Source organism: Ammodytes marinus, assembly GCF_949987685.1.
Source record: "Ammodytes marinus genome assembly, chromosome: 4".
Taxonomy (NCBI): domain Eukaryota; kingdom Metazoa; phylum Chordata; class Actinopteri; order Uranoscopiformes; family Ammodytidae; genus Ammodytes; species Ammodytes marinus.
The window spans coordinates 12,795,510-12,817,245 of NC_137233.1; the positions used below are offsets into that span (position 1 = coordinate 12,795,510).

Consider the following 21,736-nt stretch of genomic DNA (forward strand, 5'->3'; position numbering starts at 1 on the left):
TGCAAATATGAAAGCCCTATGCATGGAAAACATCTGAGGAACTGTCTCGGCCCTCTGGCCACAGTACATGTTACCACTTTGATAAAGCTAAGAGTGAGCAGGGAATCATGCTCCGGTGTGGTGAGGTTTTTGAGTGGGATTTGGTTTTTGCTCATACAGACACATAACTAATATGAGCCCCATGCTGACTCAATCGTTTAGAAAAGTGCTTTTCAGCTCTCCTGCTCTTCTTGATAACCCACATCCTCTCAAAACCCTCAGTAACAGCTCTCCAGAGGGATGCTTTCATCCTGACGCACACTATGTGTTTGGTCTGTTTCCATTTAACTAAGTTCAGGTGTAGTTCACAGAGGCCGCCAACTCTGATCACGTGACTTAGCATGCAGGCTGCAGGGTTGGGAGGCCTTTTTTTTTACGTGTGTAATTTAGCCCTTTGATAGATTGAGAGCTTCTGTGCCAAGAAGACTGTTAAAGAGTGTCTCAACTGTCAGCTACTCCACATGAGCCAAGCAAATATGCGCGGTATCTCGTCTATTTCTATTCCTGTCACTCTCTTATCAGTGTCTGTGGTTTAGTTAGAGTCTTCTCATGTCTAACTTTGTCGTTGGTACATTAAAAAGTTGCACAACCTGATCTGCTCTGTATTTCAGATGGAGGGCACTGAGAGGACGGTGCCCTCCATCTGACCCATATCTGATTCACCTTGAGCGAGGCCGGCTGCTGGCAACACACACCGACCGAGCCACAGAGTTCACTCGTGCTGCGACACTGTTGCGTAATCTATGAGGAAGCCGCTCTGTGATAAATAAATCAGGCTGAGGCGCTCCATCTGGGAACAACATTTTTTTCCAGTCGAGATCTCCTGACGTGATGCCTAGTGGGCTTTATAAATATCCCGAGCTCATCCGCGCCATGTGAACTGTGTTTCACCCTCCCACACCCTTCCCCTCTGTGAGTGTTTGCCTTCTGCTCGCAGTGAAAAGAAGGCTTTACTTTGCTTTGTTTGTCCCCTCAGCGCTTACCTCCCACTTTTCTCCCTGTTAACTGTCAGCGTTCAAAAGCAGAACACTGGAAACCACATGTGAAACAGAACTCTCTCGGCTCCACAATGTAGGTGAATGACCCGGAGGGATTTCATTTTTTAATGTCATCTGTGGGCTCAGGAGGGACTTCTCTCCTGTTGAAAATATTACGCAGACACTGTGAAAGAAGCAATGTACTGTATGTGTATGGCACTTTTCGTTTCAAACACACACACACACACACACACACACACACACACACACACACACACACACACACACACACACACACACACACACACACACATACACATACACACACACACACACACACACACACACACACACACACACACACACACACACACAGTATTGCAAGGTCTGACCTGGTGTGGTTCCTAATCATATCTGTTGGCATGATATGATGTTCCAGAAACAAACCTTAATGGACAACAGGCGATAACAGAGTCAAAGTAATCCGGGTAGCTCTGAAGTCTCGTCCCCACAAAGATCGCCGTTAAGATAATCTGTGCTTCTCTTCACACTGTGGAGACAAAAAAAATATGTATAGATATGGCTGGCATCAAGTACTGAATAGGATTTATGGAGAGGTCTGCCCTAACTACCTAGTGTTTGACCTTGTGTCGTAGAACCACAGCCCCATATATACTGTATATATGTAAAGGCTGCATTCTTTAAACAAGCTGAAAATAGTTCAAATCATACTTGCCATGTTTTCTTTGTTCTATTACGATGTGTACGAACATGACAATACTACCAAATAGTTCCTGCAGCCTTTACTTGACACTTGTGTCCTTCTGAGTCTGACGTCTTATACAGTACAGTCTATTAGTTCAGTAATTGATTGCAGATCATTTCCTTCATTCATCTGCTGTGTGTGTGTGTGTGTGTGTGTGTGTGTGTGTGTGTGTGTGTGTGTGTGTGTGTGTGTGTGTCTGTGTGTGTGTGTTTCAGGACTGACACCCTCTGAGCTTGCTGCTCCTTTTGACCTTTAACACCACAGTGTATAATAACTCTTACAGTTTGACAGTTCAACTGAGGCGTCACGGCTGGCCCCTTGCTGTGGGTTAGGGCTGAGCCTTTTTATCATACTACCGACCCGGTGATGGATGAACCAAGAAACAAACTGGCGCAGGGACTAACAGCGCCGTTAGGGAGAAAGGGGATAAGGCGTTGTAACAAATAACACCTCGCTGAACTCCGATTCACTACCTTCTTGTTGCCCCCGGCTTCAGACTCAGTCAGCTGTATTGGCTTGAGGCAGCATCTACTAGTCAACAAAACAAACAGACTTATGGGGTTCATACAGGTACATATCTCACATTACCATACAAGTAGCATTTGTTTCGAGTGTGTAAGTGCAAAGCAAGGGCATATTGTTTTTTCTTTTTTTAAATGTCATTGTCAAATAACTCTCAGGTGAAAATGGATACGAAGCATTCTGAAACACAATCATAGGCAGCAGAGTCATTTTAAGCTTCAAAGTCAGTTTGAACCATCTGTCTGGGAACTGGCAGTGACAGGATCTGTAAGAATATGTGATAATAACCACATAATCCTGCACTGGCTGAGGTTTTACATGCGTTCAGCATCACTGCACACCAAGCCAAATGGACTCCAGATCCGCGCGCCTATAATATATTTAATGGATCATCGGAGGCCGACTTTCCAAGCCCCTGTGTTGGGATTACAAATGCTTGGACAGGGTATAGGAAAAATACACTCAGGCTTGCTGCTTGCTTTGAAAGTATAGAAAGGGAAGGTTCTGGGCTTTTCAATATCAGAGGCATGGTAACGGGCAATGATGACTAATAGACATTTAAGATAAACTTGTCCAAACACATTTGTGTTGCGTATCAAATAGAATGATTCAATTCACTGCTCAGACCCTTTTAAATGAGCCATGTCGAAAGAAGTTCAGATTGAAATGTTGGTAGCCTTCTTATCAGGTGTATGAAGAACCACAGTACAATCCTAAATAAAACTGAAATGTGCAGCACAGAAACCTGGGAATGTGGTCACAGCTGGGACAGCAATACACTCTCCGATGTCTCCCCATGTGAGCAGACCTTTAGTCCCTTTGCTTCCACCTGCGCCCGGTCAGTCATCCTGGAGCTGATCGCCTTCAGCAGAGGGAACATGCTTTCCAAGCCCCCTTTGATTTATTCAGTATTTGGCTAACCTTGCTCTGAACCTGCCCCATGAGATTTCCAAACCATTTGAACCCACCTCTTGCAGTGTACGTGAGCTACATGACTCTTCGACCTAGTTCCATCCCACCATGCTTCTTCTCCCTCTCTTCTTTCGCAACAGCCCGTTCGGAGAATGAGAAACAGGCCCTTGAAGGAGGCTCGTGTTCACTCTCCGTCGGCCCTCCCCACCCAGTGTGCAGCTCACCTACTGATCGCAATGTGAGTGCACACACAGGAGGGCATTTATGGTTTGCTAGGATTCAAATGAATGTTTATGAGCCTTGTCTGGCAGCCAAAGGGCAGGCGCTATATCCCAGCGTTTACAGCCACTCTCATGGGTTCGCTTTTGGTTTTGTGTGCACTTGCTTTGACATATGCCTCTCTCTCTGTGTGGTTTGATCTGTGATCTCCAAGTCCATCCATGTGTTTATTGTTAGGGGTCTAGGTATTATTCTTAAGTAATGGTAATAGTTATTATTTGTACTTTGTGTTTTACAAAACGTCAAATCCATGTTTCATAATCTTCCTTATTGAGCAGAGACTTTGCATTACTGCCATGCTGTGCTGTGCATACTTTCTTCCATGTTAAGCATACTGGCTTTATGATTAACCTCACAGTGAGGAGTGATACAGCACAACCTTCGGATAAGCATAACATATGTGCATGGTTGCAACAATATGAGCATCGTCAGTGAGCAAGCAGAAGAAATGAAATTATAAGCTTGTGTTTCAGGTCCGCAGATAAGGAGGTGCTTTGTGTGTTGTCTCATGACAGGCCAACACATTCATCAAGTTATCTATTTCATTCCTTTTTCAATCCGATATAATAACTGCCATTTCATATGCAATATTAATGCATGATAGACTGTGGTCATTTTAAAATAGTAATATCCGTTTGAAAACGCCATTCACATTAATAAAATATGACTTTTTATTTTTTTATTTGATCAGGCCTCACAGTTGTAGTTGATGTGTATGTTTATTCTAATTCTAAACAGACAGTCTATTCATTATAAATAAGTTTTGTATTTAAAAAAAAACACAGGCTCCACATGAGGTTAAGAAAAGTGCAGCTGTTGAGGGTGGTATTTTCATTTTTTTCCCACAACCCCTTAAGTTAATTGTGATACACCTCAATGTGGTAAGATTCTAGCCTCATCTCAATTAACATTAATGAGATCCAATTCACACTACCATTTGTGATGTAAAACGCTATTAAACCTGATTAGTTCTTTTATTGCAGCCCATGATCCCTAATAGAGCAGTATAACCTGAAACCTTTCATTTTGCTACGTTATAGGTTTGGTTCTCTTATTCGGCCTCACCTTCATTTGCGAGAGTGGCCTCCTGTACTTTGCAGGTGAGTAACTGACTAAGGTTGTACCCACACACACACACACACACACACACACACACACACACACACACACACACACACACACACACACACACACACACACACACACACACACACACACACACACAGGTCCAACAGTTACTTAATCAGACTTGTAGGTAGGTGTAAAGAAACTTTGCTTTGGTGTTCTATTAGCAGTTAAAGTAATCCTTGACAAACAACTACACACATACCACAGTAGTAGAGCACATTATACCACAACTTTTAGCACCACCAGTTTAGCAACAGTGATCATTGAACAATGCAATAACCTTCGCAAAGTCTGTCTAACTGGACTCAGTGAGTCGACTGTGTGAGCCAAAGAAACAGTGTACAAAAATGTACATGGCTTGTGCTTTTTATGTATATTTTATGTTATCTCTCAGTCTGATCAGCTTCATATTTATTGTACAGACACGAGGCAGTACAGTGGTGTTGATATTCTCTAAGCAACAAAAAGCAGAATAAGCACATTTCCCATAATGTAAAGCAATTTCTTTAACATACCAATTCCTATTTATAGTGTTTCATTCAGCCCACATAAGATAGATGAGGTTTTTCCTTTTTGGTTGAAGGTATTTATGAGCTAGCCTGGATCATCGGCTCCTTACAAATTGTGCCATGGGGGAGAGAGTATTTGTTTGATTTTAGTTCCAAGTCTTTTTTTCTCTCTCGAAAATCGTTGGCAATTCAACTGCCATGCTTGGCACTCCCCTACATTTAAGACTCGCCTTTTCCGAGTCTTAAGGCGAGACACGGCAGGCAAAAACATCGTTTTTTTAAGCACTGGTCAATTTTGAGATTTGTGTCTATTTAGCTTCCATAACATCTCTTCTTTCATACTAGTATGGATAAAAGGTCCAAAATATACGTTTTAGGTGTTTATTTTACTAAACATTGACTGCTTGCGTCTGTATTTTGCTCCTAAATTCGTCAAAAGTGAGCATTCTAACGTAACATACAGCACCGCGACCGCTGTATGAATCATAATAACCATGGTACTGTTGGAAAGCTCTGAATCTCAAGAACAACGTTATCTGATCCAAATATGGTCATTTCCTTTGTATCAGTAACCAATCGTGAAAGTGTGAGGAGGGATTCAATGCTAGGAACGCGACCTCATTGGCTAATGCACATTTCTGACGATGTGATTCGCTAAAAGGCATCACGTGATGCTAGCCGCGGTAGCTCGAAAATCACAAAATAAAATGGGAAAAACGTCGAAAATATGCCAAACCAACACAAAAAAAAATACTTAATCAATTGGCTACGGACACTACATGATCGCCATTTGAAGGGGAGAAGTGTTAAAGACATGTAAATCACGCCGATCACGTCGGAGAGACACAGACTGTCAGAGGATCAGAGGGGACATGGTGGGGAGAGAGAGCGTCTGTGCCGACTCCGGAGCAGGTTGACAAGACAGTGGCTAATAATAAATGAATCACGTTTAAATTAGCATCTGGATGTAAATGTTACTATGCTATGGTTTATATGTTAAGCAGTGGTAGGCCTATATGGCATTGAAGGGTGTAGGGCCTAATTCAATAAATTACTCTAGCTATCATCAGTGATTATCAGCAGAATTCTCGTTTTTATCTTTAACGGCCGTTTTCTCAAAATGAGCTTTTTCCAATACTCTGCGAAAGATATCTCAACTTCTATACCACTGACATCAACCAAACTTTCTATAATCATTCATAGCACTATTTTAAAGGTTTTTACAGAAGGATTTGTTAATATATTGTTAATTGTCTGATTTATGATACATTTTCCTCCTAAAAACATGCCTAAAATGCATTTCTAAGACATGTACATAGTATTTTTTGATTTATTAAATGAAAAAAGGCTGTATCCAAAATCTGTTGTGTAAAAACCTTAGAAACTAATATGTGCTTAAAATAAAATAGAGATTTTAACTCTGGCTTTATCCAACATCTCAAATTTTTTCTCGAAAAATGACCCAAATTTACGCATAATTGGTTAAATATTGCCATATTTGCATATTTAATATAATACTAAAGAAAAACATGTAATACAAAAAATAATTGTGTTAGTGTCAGTAATCAACTGGCAAAGTTTCGTGATGATATCTACAAGTTAAAAAAAAATCCCTATTCACCTGGGGTGTCTCGCCTTAATGATCCTCAATCAAATGGTAATTGTGCAACTGGCATTGATAAATCTAATCCATTGTGAGTGTCCACAGCTCCCCTCCTCTGTTTTGCACTAAAGCCTTGGAACATGCTCAGATTCATATGCAATAAAGCGTAAGAGGCTCCATATTGTCCCGTTATTTTTGTGGAATATTAGCCTCTGGGGTTGTGGTAATGCAAATCACATTTACAAGATCTACTACCACGGATGTGAAGTAGTTAAATACATTGTAAGAATGCACAAGTGGTCAAGCTAACAAAGCCAAGTATCATATACTGAAAGTTTCTAAACAGACAATACATTTTCTTTTTAGAAAGATTACTTTTAAGTTTAATAATTAAGACCTTGCTATGACTACTGTACTTTCAGGGCTCAATGAATATACCACTGTGGATCTGTCTGTCCATGTCCATTCATTGTGGTTTGGACCTGTCTGTATGTGAGAGGGGGTGGTCCACACTGTCTTGTTTTGTGTTCATTATGTTTATGGAGAATTACATCATCCCGCTGCACCAATCTTTTCTGACAGCAGAGAACAAACAATACACACGCGCCCCCCCTGAGCGTGTGTTTTATGTTTTGACAACATCATCTGTCACAGTCACTGATCTCATGCCTGGAACAAAACAAAGGTATTATTACGCTGCCACGGCAGTCAAAACCCAGACACAAAGCAACGTGTACCTCCCAAGAGTTCACTTTTTTCTATTTTCATCGTGCACAAAGAAACAGGCACGGTGCATCTTTTCAAACCTCCATTTTATTACCTTGTTTTGATTTTAAAATGCATTAAAAAGGAGAATAGAAAAAGTGTAAAAACAACTATAACAAGTGTTTTAAAAAAGAAAAGAAACTCCCAGAATAACTACTGGTACAGACCCATGCATGGCTTCTGTTCAAAGTGAGAATGGCATTCAGTCCTCCTTACTATACACATACGCACTCACACACACGCACACGCGCGCACACACAAACACACACACAAATGGGACCAGGGTGGGTTCTGCAGTTTATCAATTCATTCTACCTGCAGAAGGAACCACCTCGCATGTCCCCTATAAGTGTTTGTCTTCACAATATCATGCGTCCTCCTCCATTAGATGTCTTAAGGTCCATATTTCCTTCATTACACCCAAGAGCTGTTAAGGTCGCTCACACATTGTGCGATATCCAGGCTCATGTCCTCCCTTTGAACGTGTTCATGCAGGTATAACATCCAGAAAACTTGTGGATTTCTTCAAGTGCAACTTGTGGCATGAAGCTGAGAAGCATAAAGACAAGAGAAAGAGTGTTAAGCAAGAATGCAAGTACGCCAATGAAAACAACCAAAACAAAACAAGAAATATTAAATTTACCTTTTTATAAGTACAAGGGCGTGCATAGTCCAGGGCAGGTAGAGGAAGGCCTTGTCAGCTCTAACTGCATCAACGGTCCTCTGGGCAACTACCTCAGGCTTGAGAGGTGGAAAGAGCTGGGGAAACCTGCAGTAGAAAAAATAATTGTTTAAAGATCAAGAAACGAAGAATGTATTTTCATGGTGTCAATTGGCCTTTGGTGGATAGTTTAATTTGTGTGTGCAAAGAAAGCCTGCCCTCAGCTTTCATGCAGCCTAGCATCAAACTTTAGACTGTACAATCAATGATTTTGACATTTCAAAAAGCAATTACGCAAAAATGTGAAGCTTGGGTTAAGTCATTTATCTGTACATGAAGATTCTGTGTCATAGATGTGAAGCACCTTTATCAGGTTTAAAGCATCAAGGTTCTGTGCCAACTACAAAGGCCTCAAGACAGTCACTTTTGGGCAGACAGACAGACAATAAAAAAATATTTAATTGAATTGCTTAATGAATGAGCAAGGGTAAGGGTAAGTTGATCAAGAGCATTGTTTTTCACAACAAAACTGCTGGGGAGTATTTGCAAAGGTTTGCAAGGCCATAAACTCACACTCAAAAATAGGGATTACCAAAAGACCATAGGAAACATTATCTGGGACCATGATAGTCTGCAAGAATGTTCTGCCAATCTCCATCAACTAGATTACAAGCTCATTTACTAGTAAGTAAAAACTCAGAAGAAACCATGAAAAGTTGAAAAAAATTAAAAGTTTGTAAAGTTAGTTTGTGTGGCTGTCTCATTTACCCTCTGATGATCAGAATGTAACAGCAAACGAGGCCATCAAAGAGTGTTTTTTTCATACAGTTTTTCTTTATGCTTTTGGTCCAGGTAAGCTGACACAGGAACAACAGCTGGGTTTAGAACAAAACAGTACCGCTTTTGTCCAAAGGGGCCGCTAGAATTACACTGAAAGTTCTTCGTAGCCACTTTAATATAATCATCCTCTACATACATTGATAAAGCACATTTGAAATTTCAGAGCCATCCATCCAATACTAGTTAAGTTACTTTACGATTGGCCACATATGTCAATCTCCCAATGGTGCAAGAGGTCATGGGATCCTTACTGCCATTGTGGTTTGTCTTCTGGGGAATACGAATGTACAACATAATGGCAGTTTATCCAATAGTTGTTGAGATATTTCAGTCTGGATCAAAGTGGTGGCCTGATTGACCTAAGGCCTTGAGCCATGCTGCCAGTATGGCTAACAATTGAAAATCAATGAGAGGTAGCATCTTTAAATACCTGACTCTCATGCCCTGGAACATCTCTGTATTGGTGTGGAATGGGAGCACGGTGGTGCAGCCAACGCCGGGACAGTCCAGCAGGCCCAGCGTTAGACTCTCCATGAAGGCCAGCGATGAGGCTTTGGAGGTGCAGTAGTCTATGGCTCCAGGGATGGGAGACTGGGACAAAATGGAGTTTATGCACACTACATGGCCGTGCTGAAGCTCCAGCATCCGAGGCAGGAAGGCCTTTGTAGTCTGAGATGTGCAAAGAAAAATAAAGGGAGAATGAATGAAGGGGACAATAAAGACAAGACAAGAAGCGTGGAAAATTGAAAGTGAATTACTGTATATATTCAAATAGAGCATAAAAGGAGAACAGACAGGAAAAACAGGCCCACAGTGCACAAGCACATATTCAATTTCCATAACCATTTAGTTGATAATTACATTTCTGTCTGCATATGACGTAGTCTTTTGATCTCCATTACAAAAAAAATGTCATGAGTTTCAAAACCCCTCTGATGTTTCAGTAACTGAGAGGCAGTTTGGAGATACCCCACTTAACATGCCATAATAGCGGTCATGATTGAGAAGTCTTGGGGTGGCTACTGTAAATGCTGCTATTTTATAACAAAATAGGAAAACAATTATAAGGATGATCTGCAAGGAGGGATCCCCCTTCTGTTGCATGAAAACTGGCTTCAGTGTCTACAACTCTTACCCAGAACTGTCCCATGGTGTTGATGTGCTGAGATTTCAGGAGGGCGTCATCATCGCTGTCCATCAAACTCTTGCCATGGACTACAGCTGCGTTATTCACTAATATCGTAACATCTCCAACCTGGGATTAAGAAGAAGAACAATTAGAACAGAAGAAACGCTCTCTGAGATCTTGTGCATTTGCTGTATGCCTTTATGATAAGCTACAGTTGTATTGCACCAGAACTGTCAGCAATTATTCCCCACTCAGATATTTCATCTGAAGTTTAATCTATACACCCACTGGGAGGCAGACCAGCTGAGAGCCAAAATACACAGAGGGGAGACGAGAGGCAAATGTTCCAGGGTGCAAATGACATTTCTCATTGTAGAAGTAGACATATCTTTAAAAATACTAAAGTGCTTTACCTTTTCTCGAACCACCTTGGCTTGCTTGTAAACCTCCTCCCGATTGGCCACATCGCACAGGAAGTAATGGCACTCTGTTCCTGAGAGAGAGATCTCTTGAGATGTTTCTTTGAGACACTTTTCTGTTCGGCCCCACAAGATCACCTAGCAAAAAAACAATAATAATCTGAAGTTAGAAAACATAGTGAAATGATCTGCATTGAAACGGAAGTGACATCAGAGATGAATCAAGTGAACTGTTGCTCATGAGTGGAGCACGGTTGGTTGTTGTAGTCAGTCATCAAACAATGAATGATGTATTGCTAAATGTTTCTGGCAATGCGACCCGGTGTATCGGGGCAATGGGTTTTTTCATTCAGAGAACAGAGAGGCCATTTTGACTTGTCTCGAACAAATAGTTTTGGGAGCAAGATTAAAGGCTTGGGGGGTTGCCGTATGAATGAACTGTCTCTTCATCTACCCTGAGACTAAATGAGGCCGGTCATTCGAGCAGGAACATGGGGCTGGGTGGAGGTGTAGGGGGAGGGGGGGGGGGGTGGTACTAGTGATTGGGCAATTAGATCTGTCAGTCTTTGGGGTCAGGGAAAGGTAATGAAATCAGGGGGTGAGCCCTCCTCATCCCTCAAACACAAATTCTCAAAGAGATTACACGGCCTGTTGGGCAGATGAGCTCCGTCATCTCTGGTCAGGGAGTCTGAAAACCACAGTGTGTGTGTGTGCGTGTGTGTGTGTGTGTGTTTGTGAAGCGCTGGGGGGGCTAGTGTGGGACTTGGCTAGTCGCCCGTGACCAAGGTTAATATTTGAGCAAAAAGTCTTCTGGAAAGTGATCTTGTCTTGTGTATGCGATAGACACAAAGACACACACAAAAGAGAGCGTGTCTCTTGTAAGGGGTCGCCGTGGAATGGCTAGATGTTCTATATGTTGTCTTTTGCAAGTATTATAGCTGACAATCTTTTAAAATGTATTCAGCATTTCCTTAGAGAGCCAATTGCAATATACGTGCGATGACAGCTACATTTGCAAAGCTATATTTGTGTTAATAACTCGTCAGAACTACTAACACTGTAAAGCTCTAGAGACATCAAAGATTACAGTATGGCATGTGTCCTTTACTTCTTTATCAGATTCAAAGCAATAAGGGTCTGGCTCCCTCTGTGAGCGGCCCTTGTTTGAGTTGCTTTTGATTGGTTTTTTTTGTTTGCTTCATTTGCAAGCCCATTTGAGTAATCAGTGGAGGCAGACAGGTCTTGATAAATAACCGAAAGCTTTTAATGGGATTTGAGCCTTACAAACAAAGCTGACAGCTCTCATTAAAAGTCAGCACTCAAACTGTGCTCTGCTGTTAAAATGTTATTTAATTCATTAGGTTTATCACAGTCACAACACACAGGACCACCAGAACAAACACGCATTGGCCAAATTGCTGTCTTGATGAAAACAGTAAGAAAACAGTTTTTAATTGACATTGCTCAAGCCCCCTTCGTTATCAGTCAGTGCGTTTACATGCAGACTTATAATCGGATAACTAAACGAATAAGACCTCAACAGGACTTTTAAACTGCATGTAAACACCTTTATCCGATCTACTTCGGACACAAATCGGCACAATAACGGACAAGAGAAGTCGGATAAGAACACCTAGATAATTCGTTCATTGTCGGCTTTCTCTCTGCATGTATACAGGGATCGGATATCGCATATCGGACTTCTCGTTCTGTGCTTGTGTGCCTGCGCGTGATACACCATGGGTTATTGACAGAAACGGACGTGGCTCTAAAACCACTTGTTGAAAGCATGGTTGAAAGGGCTACAGCGCCACCTAGCATAGCGGAGACAGCCATGCATCGGACATTTATCCGATTTCTGAAAGGCCATGTATACTCAGACAAGTGACACGGTCCGTTCGAGTGTCTTGTTCGATATATGTGATAATCCAATCTAGTTGTGCCATGGAAACGCACTGAGTGATGAGTCATTGATTGTTCCAACTAGGCATGCCTAACCAGACTTCACGTCAACACGTGCTGTAAATAAAAGCTCTCTAATCAACTCATTTATTTTGCACAGCTTGACACAAGACATTGCGAGCGAGCGAGAGAGAGAGAAAGAGAGAGAGAGAGAGAGTACATATGCCACTCAATACTGCGCTGTGGTGTACGTCCCTGTGTCCCCAGTAGCTACAGCTGAATTACAGTGATACTCTATCTCTCAGTTGTGAATGTATGGGTGGGTATGAACCCTCCTTTTCACACCCATTGTATGGGCCAGCAGAGAGGCGGCACACAGAGGGGGCAGCAGGAGTTCAGGAGGCAGTCGCCTGCCGCTGTCTAATTACTGCGGAGACAGCAAGGTCAGTTGCAGGGCAATACCCAGCTGGGAGCGTTGTGCTTCCCGCCTCCACCACCACAACACACACACACACACACACACACACACACACACACACACACACACACACACACACACACACACACACACACACACACACACACACACACACACACACACACACACACACACACACACACACACACACACACACACACACACACACACACACACACACACACACACACACACACACACACACACACACACACACACAGTTGTCAGTGCCTAGCTTTGGTTCATCTCCTTGGCAGAGATTTCTTTATGTAATGGTGGTAACAATCATCCAACATTCGATGTTTCTGCAGACACTTTTTTTTCCCTGGAGTTGTTGTCAGGGAACAGTAAAATACTTTGAAAGGGGGCTTTGATGAAATATGCAGTTTTAAGTTGTCAGCTATTTACTGGAGTGGTTCTGAAAGCCCCCCTCACAGCGCTCTGAACTTGGATGGCGTTTGTGAAAACACTTGGGTCTGGTTTATTGTTTCAGAGCTTGGTTCTGCAATGCTTCCCTCCTTACAGCACACAAGAAGACCTGGCTCCCCTCCTGAGTCCCAGGCTCTCTATCTCGCCCGGATTCTTTCATCAGCGCTGCAGTTAGTCTCCCTCACACCGTGAAAACGCCAAATCCCAAGCAGAGGGGAAGGAAATTCCGGCTGCCAATCACAAAGGGGCTCAAACTGGGGTGAGCGCAAGTTCGTGGAGGTTAGCACTATTCATAATTGCCATCCTATTTCCTTTTAGCATCTCTTTAGGCAGGGGAGTTATTGTCATACACATTACCACAGGTGTTGTTTTCAAAGCCTTCACACCTTGATAATACCCAACAATGGGGTGCTGAAAAGCGTGGTGACATCCTTTGTTGTGCAGCTGCAGAGTAAAGGCTTTAAAACCCCTCTGGTTTCTTCTTGCCCATTCCCCAAAGGAGATGGCAAAGAAAGACATGGGGAGCATTAAATGTTTCAATGAGCTTTTAGCGATGTTTTCAAGCTGCTAAAATTGCTCTGAGCATTCAAGATGTGGAACCCGTGTCACAGCCCCAAAGCTTTCAGCTGAGATTTTCCATTCTTCCATTGTGTACCGATGACTCCCATCTGAGGTGATCAAAAATAGAACTGCTCTGTATTGACACATTATTGCTACAGGGCCACCAGAGGCTCATCCGGCACTCGGCTGAGTACTCTGCACCCACTGGATTGTTAGACAAACTGTATCTGGAAATGATGATGGGAACAGAGCCTGGCCTGCAGTGATGAGGGGCTGTCTATGTGTTGGCAACTAGAGCATGGAAGGCCCAAGTGACGGCTCCTTGTTAGGGGTTGAGGGATGGTGAGGTTGGGAAGAAATGGGAGGGTGCAAGGATTCAAAGGGTGTTTTTTTTTTTTTTTTTTTTTTTTGATGTGCAGCCTTGGATGAGCTACTTTTAAACAGATTTCCACTGATCCTATTGATATGCATTTGAAATGTTTTAATACAAAATAAATACAGATATAACTACTATGCATGAGACCATCTCAGCAATACTTATACAGGTCACTTTTGGATTCCCTTAACTAAAGAACAGGATGTTTCACAGCTTCAGAAACTATTCTAGAGAGTATTCAAAACAAGGGTAACAGCATGCAAATTCATCCAGCTGGGAAAACAACAATGGATCATAACTTCAGTCTCCGGAGGGAACTTCTCTAACCTATTTTGACACATATCGTTTGTGTTCCAGTTACTGTAACAGGTCATAAGTGCAACCTTTGTTTTACACTAATCCAAGATAATGTAATCTGTTCCTCCATAAGTCTTTTTGGCGGGGAGTTATTTAACTTTGCATGCACTCCATAAAAAGGCATCTCATGTCCTCATGCTTTGCTTGAAAAAAGAAAACTTAATCTGGCTTTTATTAAAAGCATTATGTAGCCTTTTGTTGTGTTGTGAATATGTTGGCAGATTTTAAGACTGCTGCTTGAAAAAATGGCAAGAAACTATAAAAGGGTAATAATAGCAAAGCTGTTATTATCTGAATTTCTTTGAAGAAGTTCTCACTGAGGCTTTGTGCATAACCCCAACCACTCCAAAACACACACACACACACACACACACACACACACACACACACACACACACACACACACACACACACACACACACACACACACACACACACACACACACACACACACACACACACACACACACACACACACACACACACACACACACACACACACACACACACACACACACACACACACACACACAGAGTCAATACCTTTATCACAGCCTAAATATTTGGATACACATTTTAGACATGTCGCCCATGCCAGAATCACCCCAGGACTTTAGCAGAATGCATGCCAGCACAGTAACATTTAAATCATAGTATCATTCAGCCATAAAGGCTGGCCGGACCTGCCCTCTGGTTGACCCAAGCTGTTGTGCAATACTTGAACCAAAATTGAGGGCAGTGCCTCTAGTCTCACAGGACCAACTAGGCTACTTTAGAGGTTATGATCCCTGCTTACATACAACAGTGAAACAAAATACACCCTTGGGACAGGGTGGACACTGGGCTACCGGGAAGAGGGAGCTGTTTAACTACTACTGTTGGTTCTGACACTAACTATCCTACAGCAGAAGCATGCCTTACTAAATCAAACTGACTCCAAAACAACTGCAACAGCTGGTGCATTTATTTAGAACGAGTGGGGGGGGGGGGGGCAATGTGGGTGCAAAAGAGTTGTATGTTGATAAATGAAATTACCTTTCTGGCCCCCTGCTTGGCAAACTCTTTGGCCAGGTGACGCCCGATGCCTCGGCCCCCACCGGTAATCAATACCACCTCCTTGGTCAGGTCCTTCCTTCTGCTTGGCAACAGCGACAACAAACTCGCTCTGACGATGTAATAGAGCATTTGAACCGGGAAAAGAAGCAAACGACACGCGCTCTTCAACTCCATCTCGGTGAAAAAAAGTGTTCTCTCTCTCTCTCGCGGGTAGCAGCCGACAAATATAGGCTACAATGTTTACGCTGCAAGTTTTTATGTGCACAGCTGATTTCCTCCCAACAGCGACCTATGAGCTCCTGCAAGTTTCTAGGCATGCAAACAATAGTATGTGCAGCCTCAGACACTGCTGCATGAGTAATCCACTGGCGAGAGACCTATTAAAAAAAGCAGAGCGGTGTGACTTGGAGGAGCCCTGACATGTTAGTCGACATGCATCACGCTCTCGAAACGTGTGAGTGATCAGTCATTACCCCTGTCAACCACTGGTAGAGAGAGAGACGCAGATACGTGAAACACAAATCCAGGCGACGCTCCGTGCAAGTGTGCCCTACTGAAACCGCTGGGCTTTGGTGTTGTGTTCCTCTCCTGTCCTGTCTTATATATTTGCGCCTCTGCCCTGGCTCCGCTACTTCCACTAGTGAGAGGACCTGAGTGGACCTAAAGAAGAGGTTTGTATAGGGGGCATTAATCCTGATTGACATGTTAAGTGGGGATGGATATTTGTGCTCCAGTGCCCGACTGCCCTGAGTGGCTGCGTACGTGCCTCCTCCCCACCCCCTTCAAGTGTGTAGCCTACAGCGGTGGTTCTCAACCTGTGGGCCGCGCCCCCGCAGTGGTCGCGCCCCACCGCGTGCCCCAGGTGGGTGTCCAATCTCATTGGGGAAAGTTGAATATTTAATTGAATCGAACTTTAACCCCGTTCCCCGTTAATGTGTAGAATGACAACAGTGTTTGTAGTCACACAAGGTTTTCACTGAAGGCAATGCAAAATCAACAACCAAACTATTCTCATATAAAAGTGTCAGATTTACTCCTTATTCTAGCCCCATGAAATAATTAAACTAACAGCTAAACAGCCCCCTCCCCCCCACACACACACAACTGAGAAACCCGATAAGTGTTTCAAACCATAAACTAACTTGAGAATAATTGTATAATTTAAGTCATTACCTTTATATTGTGCAATACCGTTTCAAATGTCAAAATAACAAGTGCTGCTGCTCATGTGCCCTTGAGCCAGTAACTGATCTCTGCTTTCTCCAGCCTCAATATGCTGGTGCTGCCAAAGTAGCCACACACTAACCTGTCCATGTCAATGTCTAGGTGATTTGCTGTATCAAAAACTCACCTATTAAATTATAGCAAATATTGTCCTACATTTAATGGGCATAGTACAGTTTATAACCAACATGTTTTTTTATTTGACAATACAGAGGCTGCATGCTACATTTGATCAGTCTACTATGTGCAGAGCCCCATCAGTTGTTTGAACCCAATTTGTTGTGGTAACAGTGTGTTTTTTGAAGCAGGCTTCAATGTTCTTTCTGTGTGACAGTGCAATTTGGAAAAATAGGTCAGCCCCAGTCTCAGAAGCTCAGTATGGGTGACAAACGGAAAACTGCATGAATACCTCCCCAAACAAATCCTATGAATTCATGGGCCTCGGAACAAGATTCCAGTCTGTGATTTTTGGCCCTGGCACTGTGATTTTTCCTTGCTATCACTCAATGCAGGGCTTTTTCAGCAACTGGGATGGGATTAAAGAGCGGCCTCACAATGGCTGCTTTGTGCTGGACTTTGCTATTTAGGAAAATGCAGGGAGGCTCGCATGGGCAGCAAAACACTCCAAGAACACACAACATCAGATGCTGTCTTCATTTTTCAGTTCATTTTTTGGAGGGGGGGTGGGGAAATTTACTAAATGTGAACCTGAAGTCAAGCTGCATCATAAGCTTGGTCTAAACTATTCTCAGCTAAAGTGACATCTAATATAAGTTCGCAGATTTGCAAAACAAGAAAACAGTCTAAATATATTCATTACAGTGGCAAATGGGTCCAGGATGCGTGCAGACAGCAAACCATTGAAATAGTATATATTTCAGACAGCACTGTTTTCTTTATACTCATGCTATCACTGCCATCTACAGATCAGCAGTGAAAGTTCACATACGGGGTGTTCTCTTGCAGCTCTCACTGAGAACATCTAGGAACATTTCCTTCTCTTAGAAACCGGACAATTAAAGTGCCACTCTGTGCCCAGTGCAGCTGTAAGCAGCGGAATCTTATACCGGGGGCATAAATGAAAGCAGGAGAAAATAAAACCCTCACAACAACCTTAAGATATTGTTGAAAATATTGGGGTTGGAAGGCTACTTAATTTAATGGCTATGGACACATGAGTAATTAAAAAACTGCTCTATTTTGTGCTTTTTAGTCAGTGTCTTTGGGGAACATGTTAAGTACTCAGTACAATTTGAAATGTTGAAGAATATAATTATTTGCTCCTGGGCAATATGTAGCAAACTTATCATTAAGTGAAACCAAGGTCAGAATGCATTGCACACTGATATGGGAGGGGTTAAACAGAGGCAGGTAGATAAAGACATTTACTCCTAATGACTTACCTTCAGAGGAGCAGACCGGCAGCATCATGGACATTGGCTGGGCAATTTTATTAATTGGCTTTGCTGCTCTTGTTGCAGCCTTCCTCCTTCTGGTAATTGGACTTATGTACTCTGAGATGATGAATTCAGACATCCCTCGTGGGGTTGCAAATAGTGGGAAGCTGCACATGGTTCATGGCTTGTTTGTCGGCATAGCAATTGTGGTGAGTATCTATGGTCCTATTTGTGCTTATTATTCTGTGTTTCCCACATGTTATTGTATCTTTTGCAAAGAACTTTGTATTGTTATTGAATTAACTCATTCCTTTGCGTGAAGGAAAATATATCTGCTTGCGCAAGATAAAAAATAAAAATAAAACGCTAGTCAAGTCAACTCTACTCCTTTAGGGCCTTGTCAAAGATGGCTGTCCTTTCTTTGTCCTCTAGCAACTGATAAAGCTTAGATCAGAGACATTTCAGATAAGGAATCAAGTCTGACAAAGGTGCCAAAGGCAAAAAAGGCAAGGTCATATGTTGCCCTTCTTTGATGTTGTAATAATAAATATGGTTCTTCAGAGAATTACTTTCACATTGACTTTAGCCATCAAGAATTTTTTTTTTTAATCTTTTCTCCTCCCGCTTGTGATATAACTGACTGTGTTTTCTCTCTTTCAAGGGCCGGATCCTACATCGTCTGGGTATCTGTCATCAGGTCAGCTTTATCCGATGGTTTGTGGCCTGTTTTCTCACTCGCTTAAATCCAGTTCCCACTGGCCTGCGAGTGAAGGACCTGAATTTTTTGGAGGTGCCAGTGAGAGTCTATGAACCCACCACTGTGTGTGACGGCTTGAGGAGAGGTCTTGTGTATTTCCATGGAGGAGGATGGGTGACCGGGAGTATAGGTATGTACAAAGTGAAGCTTGTGTCCTGTCAATGAATTGGGGGATAATGTAAAGAGAGTGCCTCCTGTGTTGGAAATGTGGTGGTTGATACTAGGACCACCCTTTATTTTACATTTGGCTGAAGGATTGAGCCTAAACATTATAGATGAAAATTAAAGGAATACTTGACCCATACGGAACCGGCGTTCTATTATAAAATCGCTATTATAATATAATGAATGAGGTTTTTCTTCCCTCAGTATTTCCTCAGACTTCCCTTGGCCCAGCAGTCCTGTTAATCCTAACCCTACAGTTTCCCATTAGTGATGTCAAGCATGGGAAAATGTAGTGTTAGACAGTGAGGCCATAAAACACTCTTTCTGCCTTTTCTCAGGCTAGGATGAACTGATTTCTAAAATGTTTGCACATTTATGCTACATAGGATCTCACAGTTCAAGACACCTTCATATTTCATATATGTGCTCAACAATGTCAAAAACAGTCTTTGGCAGTAAAAAAATCTTGTTTCAGACTCTCTTCAACAGAGAACCATACATAAATACTTTAGTGCAAGTAAAGTATAGAAATAATATATATATATGATGACCATGAAATACACACTAGTAAGAACACCGTGGTGCAAAGGCAGACTACTTTATATACAATACTGTATACACATTTTTCTCAGATCTCATGATCATATTTTTTAAAGTTAAGTATCTGCAAGCTCACCATGTATTAATAAATAGCCAAACAATGAGTAATAACATGCAATATGTTCCTCTTTCCACTATAGAGGGGAAGAAATCCACAATATACTGTATGAATACTTAAAGGTGAAGTAAGCGATTTATTTATAAATACTTATATATTAAGTATATATATTAATATAACTGTTAAATCACTCTTTATTCATACAGTGATCACTTACATAGTGTGCGCGTTTCATAAAGCCGATCTCTCAGTCACCTGCTATGCATGTAATCGGCAAATAAACTTTTCGGGGATCCCGAAACTGATATCCAATCAGAAGAGAGAACGCTACAAATTGGCACCCGTCTCACTGCCGGTGCACACGCAGAGCAACAGATGGGTGAATGTATATGTGCCTACAATGGTGGAGCAGGTAAAAATCCTCCCCAATGTTTGTTTTGATGGTTTTTATCATGTTTTATCACACTTACTTATCTGAGATGATGCTAGACTACTCGCTGCTTGAAGACCGCAGTGCATTAATGTGGTGATGAGGGAGGGGACTACTAACTGCAGTCAGTGACAAGAAGTTAGCTAAGCTGACCATTCCGCTTACTGAACCTTTAAATGAAACAAATTCAGATGAGATTAGTTAGAAAGGAAAATTAAAATGGTTTTGTTATGTCTTCAATGCAAGGTTGCTTCTCCAAAAAGACACTCACGTGTATTTTGCTAACTGATGTCCTGTTTATCCTAAACAGATTATGTTGATGAAGTCTGCCGTCACATTGCAAAGGAGTCGGGCGCCACTGTGGTTTCTGTTGGGTAGGCCTACTTTTAACTTCATCCACACTGCTCATACATTTCCAAATATTATTTAGTCTACCAAATAGCATACTTCAACATATTGTCCCGCCGTCTTCCCTCTCACCCCTCTTAGGTACCGATTAGCCCCTGAGCACCGGTACCCTGCCCAGCTGGACGATTGTGAGACGGCGACGTGTCACTTCCTATCTGTGGCTGAGGCACAGTTCAGTGTGGACCCTCGCCGAGTGGCAGTCGGTGGAGACAGCACTGGGGCTAACCTGGCAGCCGCTCTGTGCCAAAGGCTGGCCAAGAGAGAGGATGGACATCTGCCTTTCCCCTGCGCTCAGGTCCTTATCTACCCAGCCCTGCAGATGGCAGATTTCAACCTGCCCTCGTACCAGCAAAATCATGCTGTGCCCATATTGTTCCGTGGCCGCATGGCGTTCTACTTCCTACAGTACATCAATGGGGAAATGTCTGTGTTCCAAGACCTGTTGGAAGGCAACCATGTACCCACTGAGCTCAGGCCACGCTTCGACGGCTGGCTCTCCCCTTCCAACTTACCTCCCGAGTGCCTCGTGCGGGGTTTCAGCGAGAGACCAGCCCCCACATACGATGGAGCGGTTTATCATGCTATCAAGGCTGGTTTAGAATCCGAGGTCTCACCGTTACTGGCAGACGATGATGTCATAGAGAAAGCCCCGCCCACCTTCATCCTCACCTGTGAGTATGATGTCCTGAGGGATGACGGGATTCTCTACAGGAAACGTCTGTTGGACTTGGGAAAGAATGTTGAATGGAAACATGTGATGGAAGGCTTTCATGGCATGGTTAACTTTTTCAACCAAGGCTGGCTCTCCTTTCCCTCTGCAGCACGGGTTGTGGATAGTGTCGTTGACTACATGAAAACACTGGAGAGATCATAGTTAGAATTGTGCAATGTACTTTATTATCTTTCAATAAACAGAACTGGCCTCCAGTGGCAGAGTTTTCTTTCTTCATTAAAAAGTATAGTTTTCACACAGGCAAAAAAAAGAAATA

General features: G+C 42.6%; 2 protein-coding genes across 2 annotated transcripts; one reads left to right on the top strand and one right to left on the bottom strand.

Moving 5' to 3' along the window:
- Positions 1–7,702: 7,702 nt before the first annotated feature.
- Positions 7,703–15,978, bottom strand: dhrs3b (dehydrogenase/reductase (SDR family) member 3b). The gene is made up of 6 exons (XM_080027060.1): positions 15,688–15,978; positions 10,544–10,687; positions 10,137–10,256; positions 9,432–9,670; positions 8,144–8,269; positions 7,703–8,049 (listed from the first exon to the last, which is right to left on the bottom strand). Exons 1-6 carry the CDS (start codon positions 15,880–15,882, stop codon positions 7,965–7,967), a joined length of 909 nt encoding a protein of 302 aa, XP_079883186.1. The 5' UTR covers positions 15,883–15,978; the 3' UTR covers positions 7,703–7,964.
- Positions 15,979–18,361: 2,383 nt separating this feature from the next.
- aadacl4 (arylacetamide deacetylase-like 4) lies at positions 18,362–21,621 on the top strand (the record flags this gene model as incomplete). The annotated part of the gene is made up of 4 exons (XM_080025939.1): positions 18,362–18,538; positions 18,991–19,216; positions 20,650–20,713; positions 20,829–21,621. 4 exons carry the CDS (start codon positions 18,362–18,364, stop codon positions 21,619–21,621), a joined length of 1,260 nt encoding a protein of 419 aa, XP_079882065.1.
- Between the last annotated feature and the right edge of the window lie 115 nt (positions 21,622–21,736).

Excerpts from the sequence above, each read along its gene's own strand:
- dhrs3b (XM_080027060.1), bottom strand. The coding sequence starts at position 15,882 with ATGGAGTTGAAGAGCGCGTGTCGTTTGCTTCTTTTCCCGGTTCAAATG. Across the intron at positions 9,671-10,136 it reads ACACCATGGGACAGTTCTGG|ACTACAAAGGCCTTCCTGCC; the intron begins GTAAGAGTTGTA and ends TGCACATCTCAG. Across the intron at positions 8,270-9,431 it reads TTCCAGGGCATGAGAGTCAG|GTTTCCCCAGCTCTTTCCAC; the intron begins GTATTTAAAGAT and ends TTTCTACTGCAG.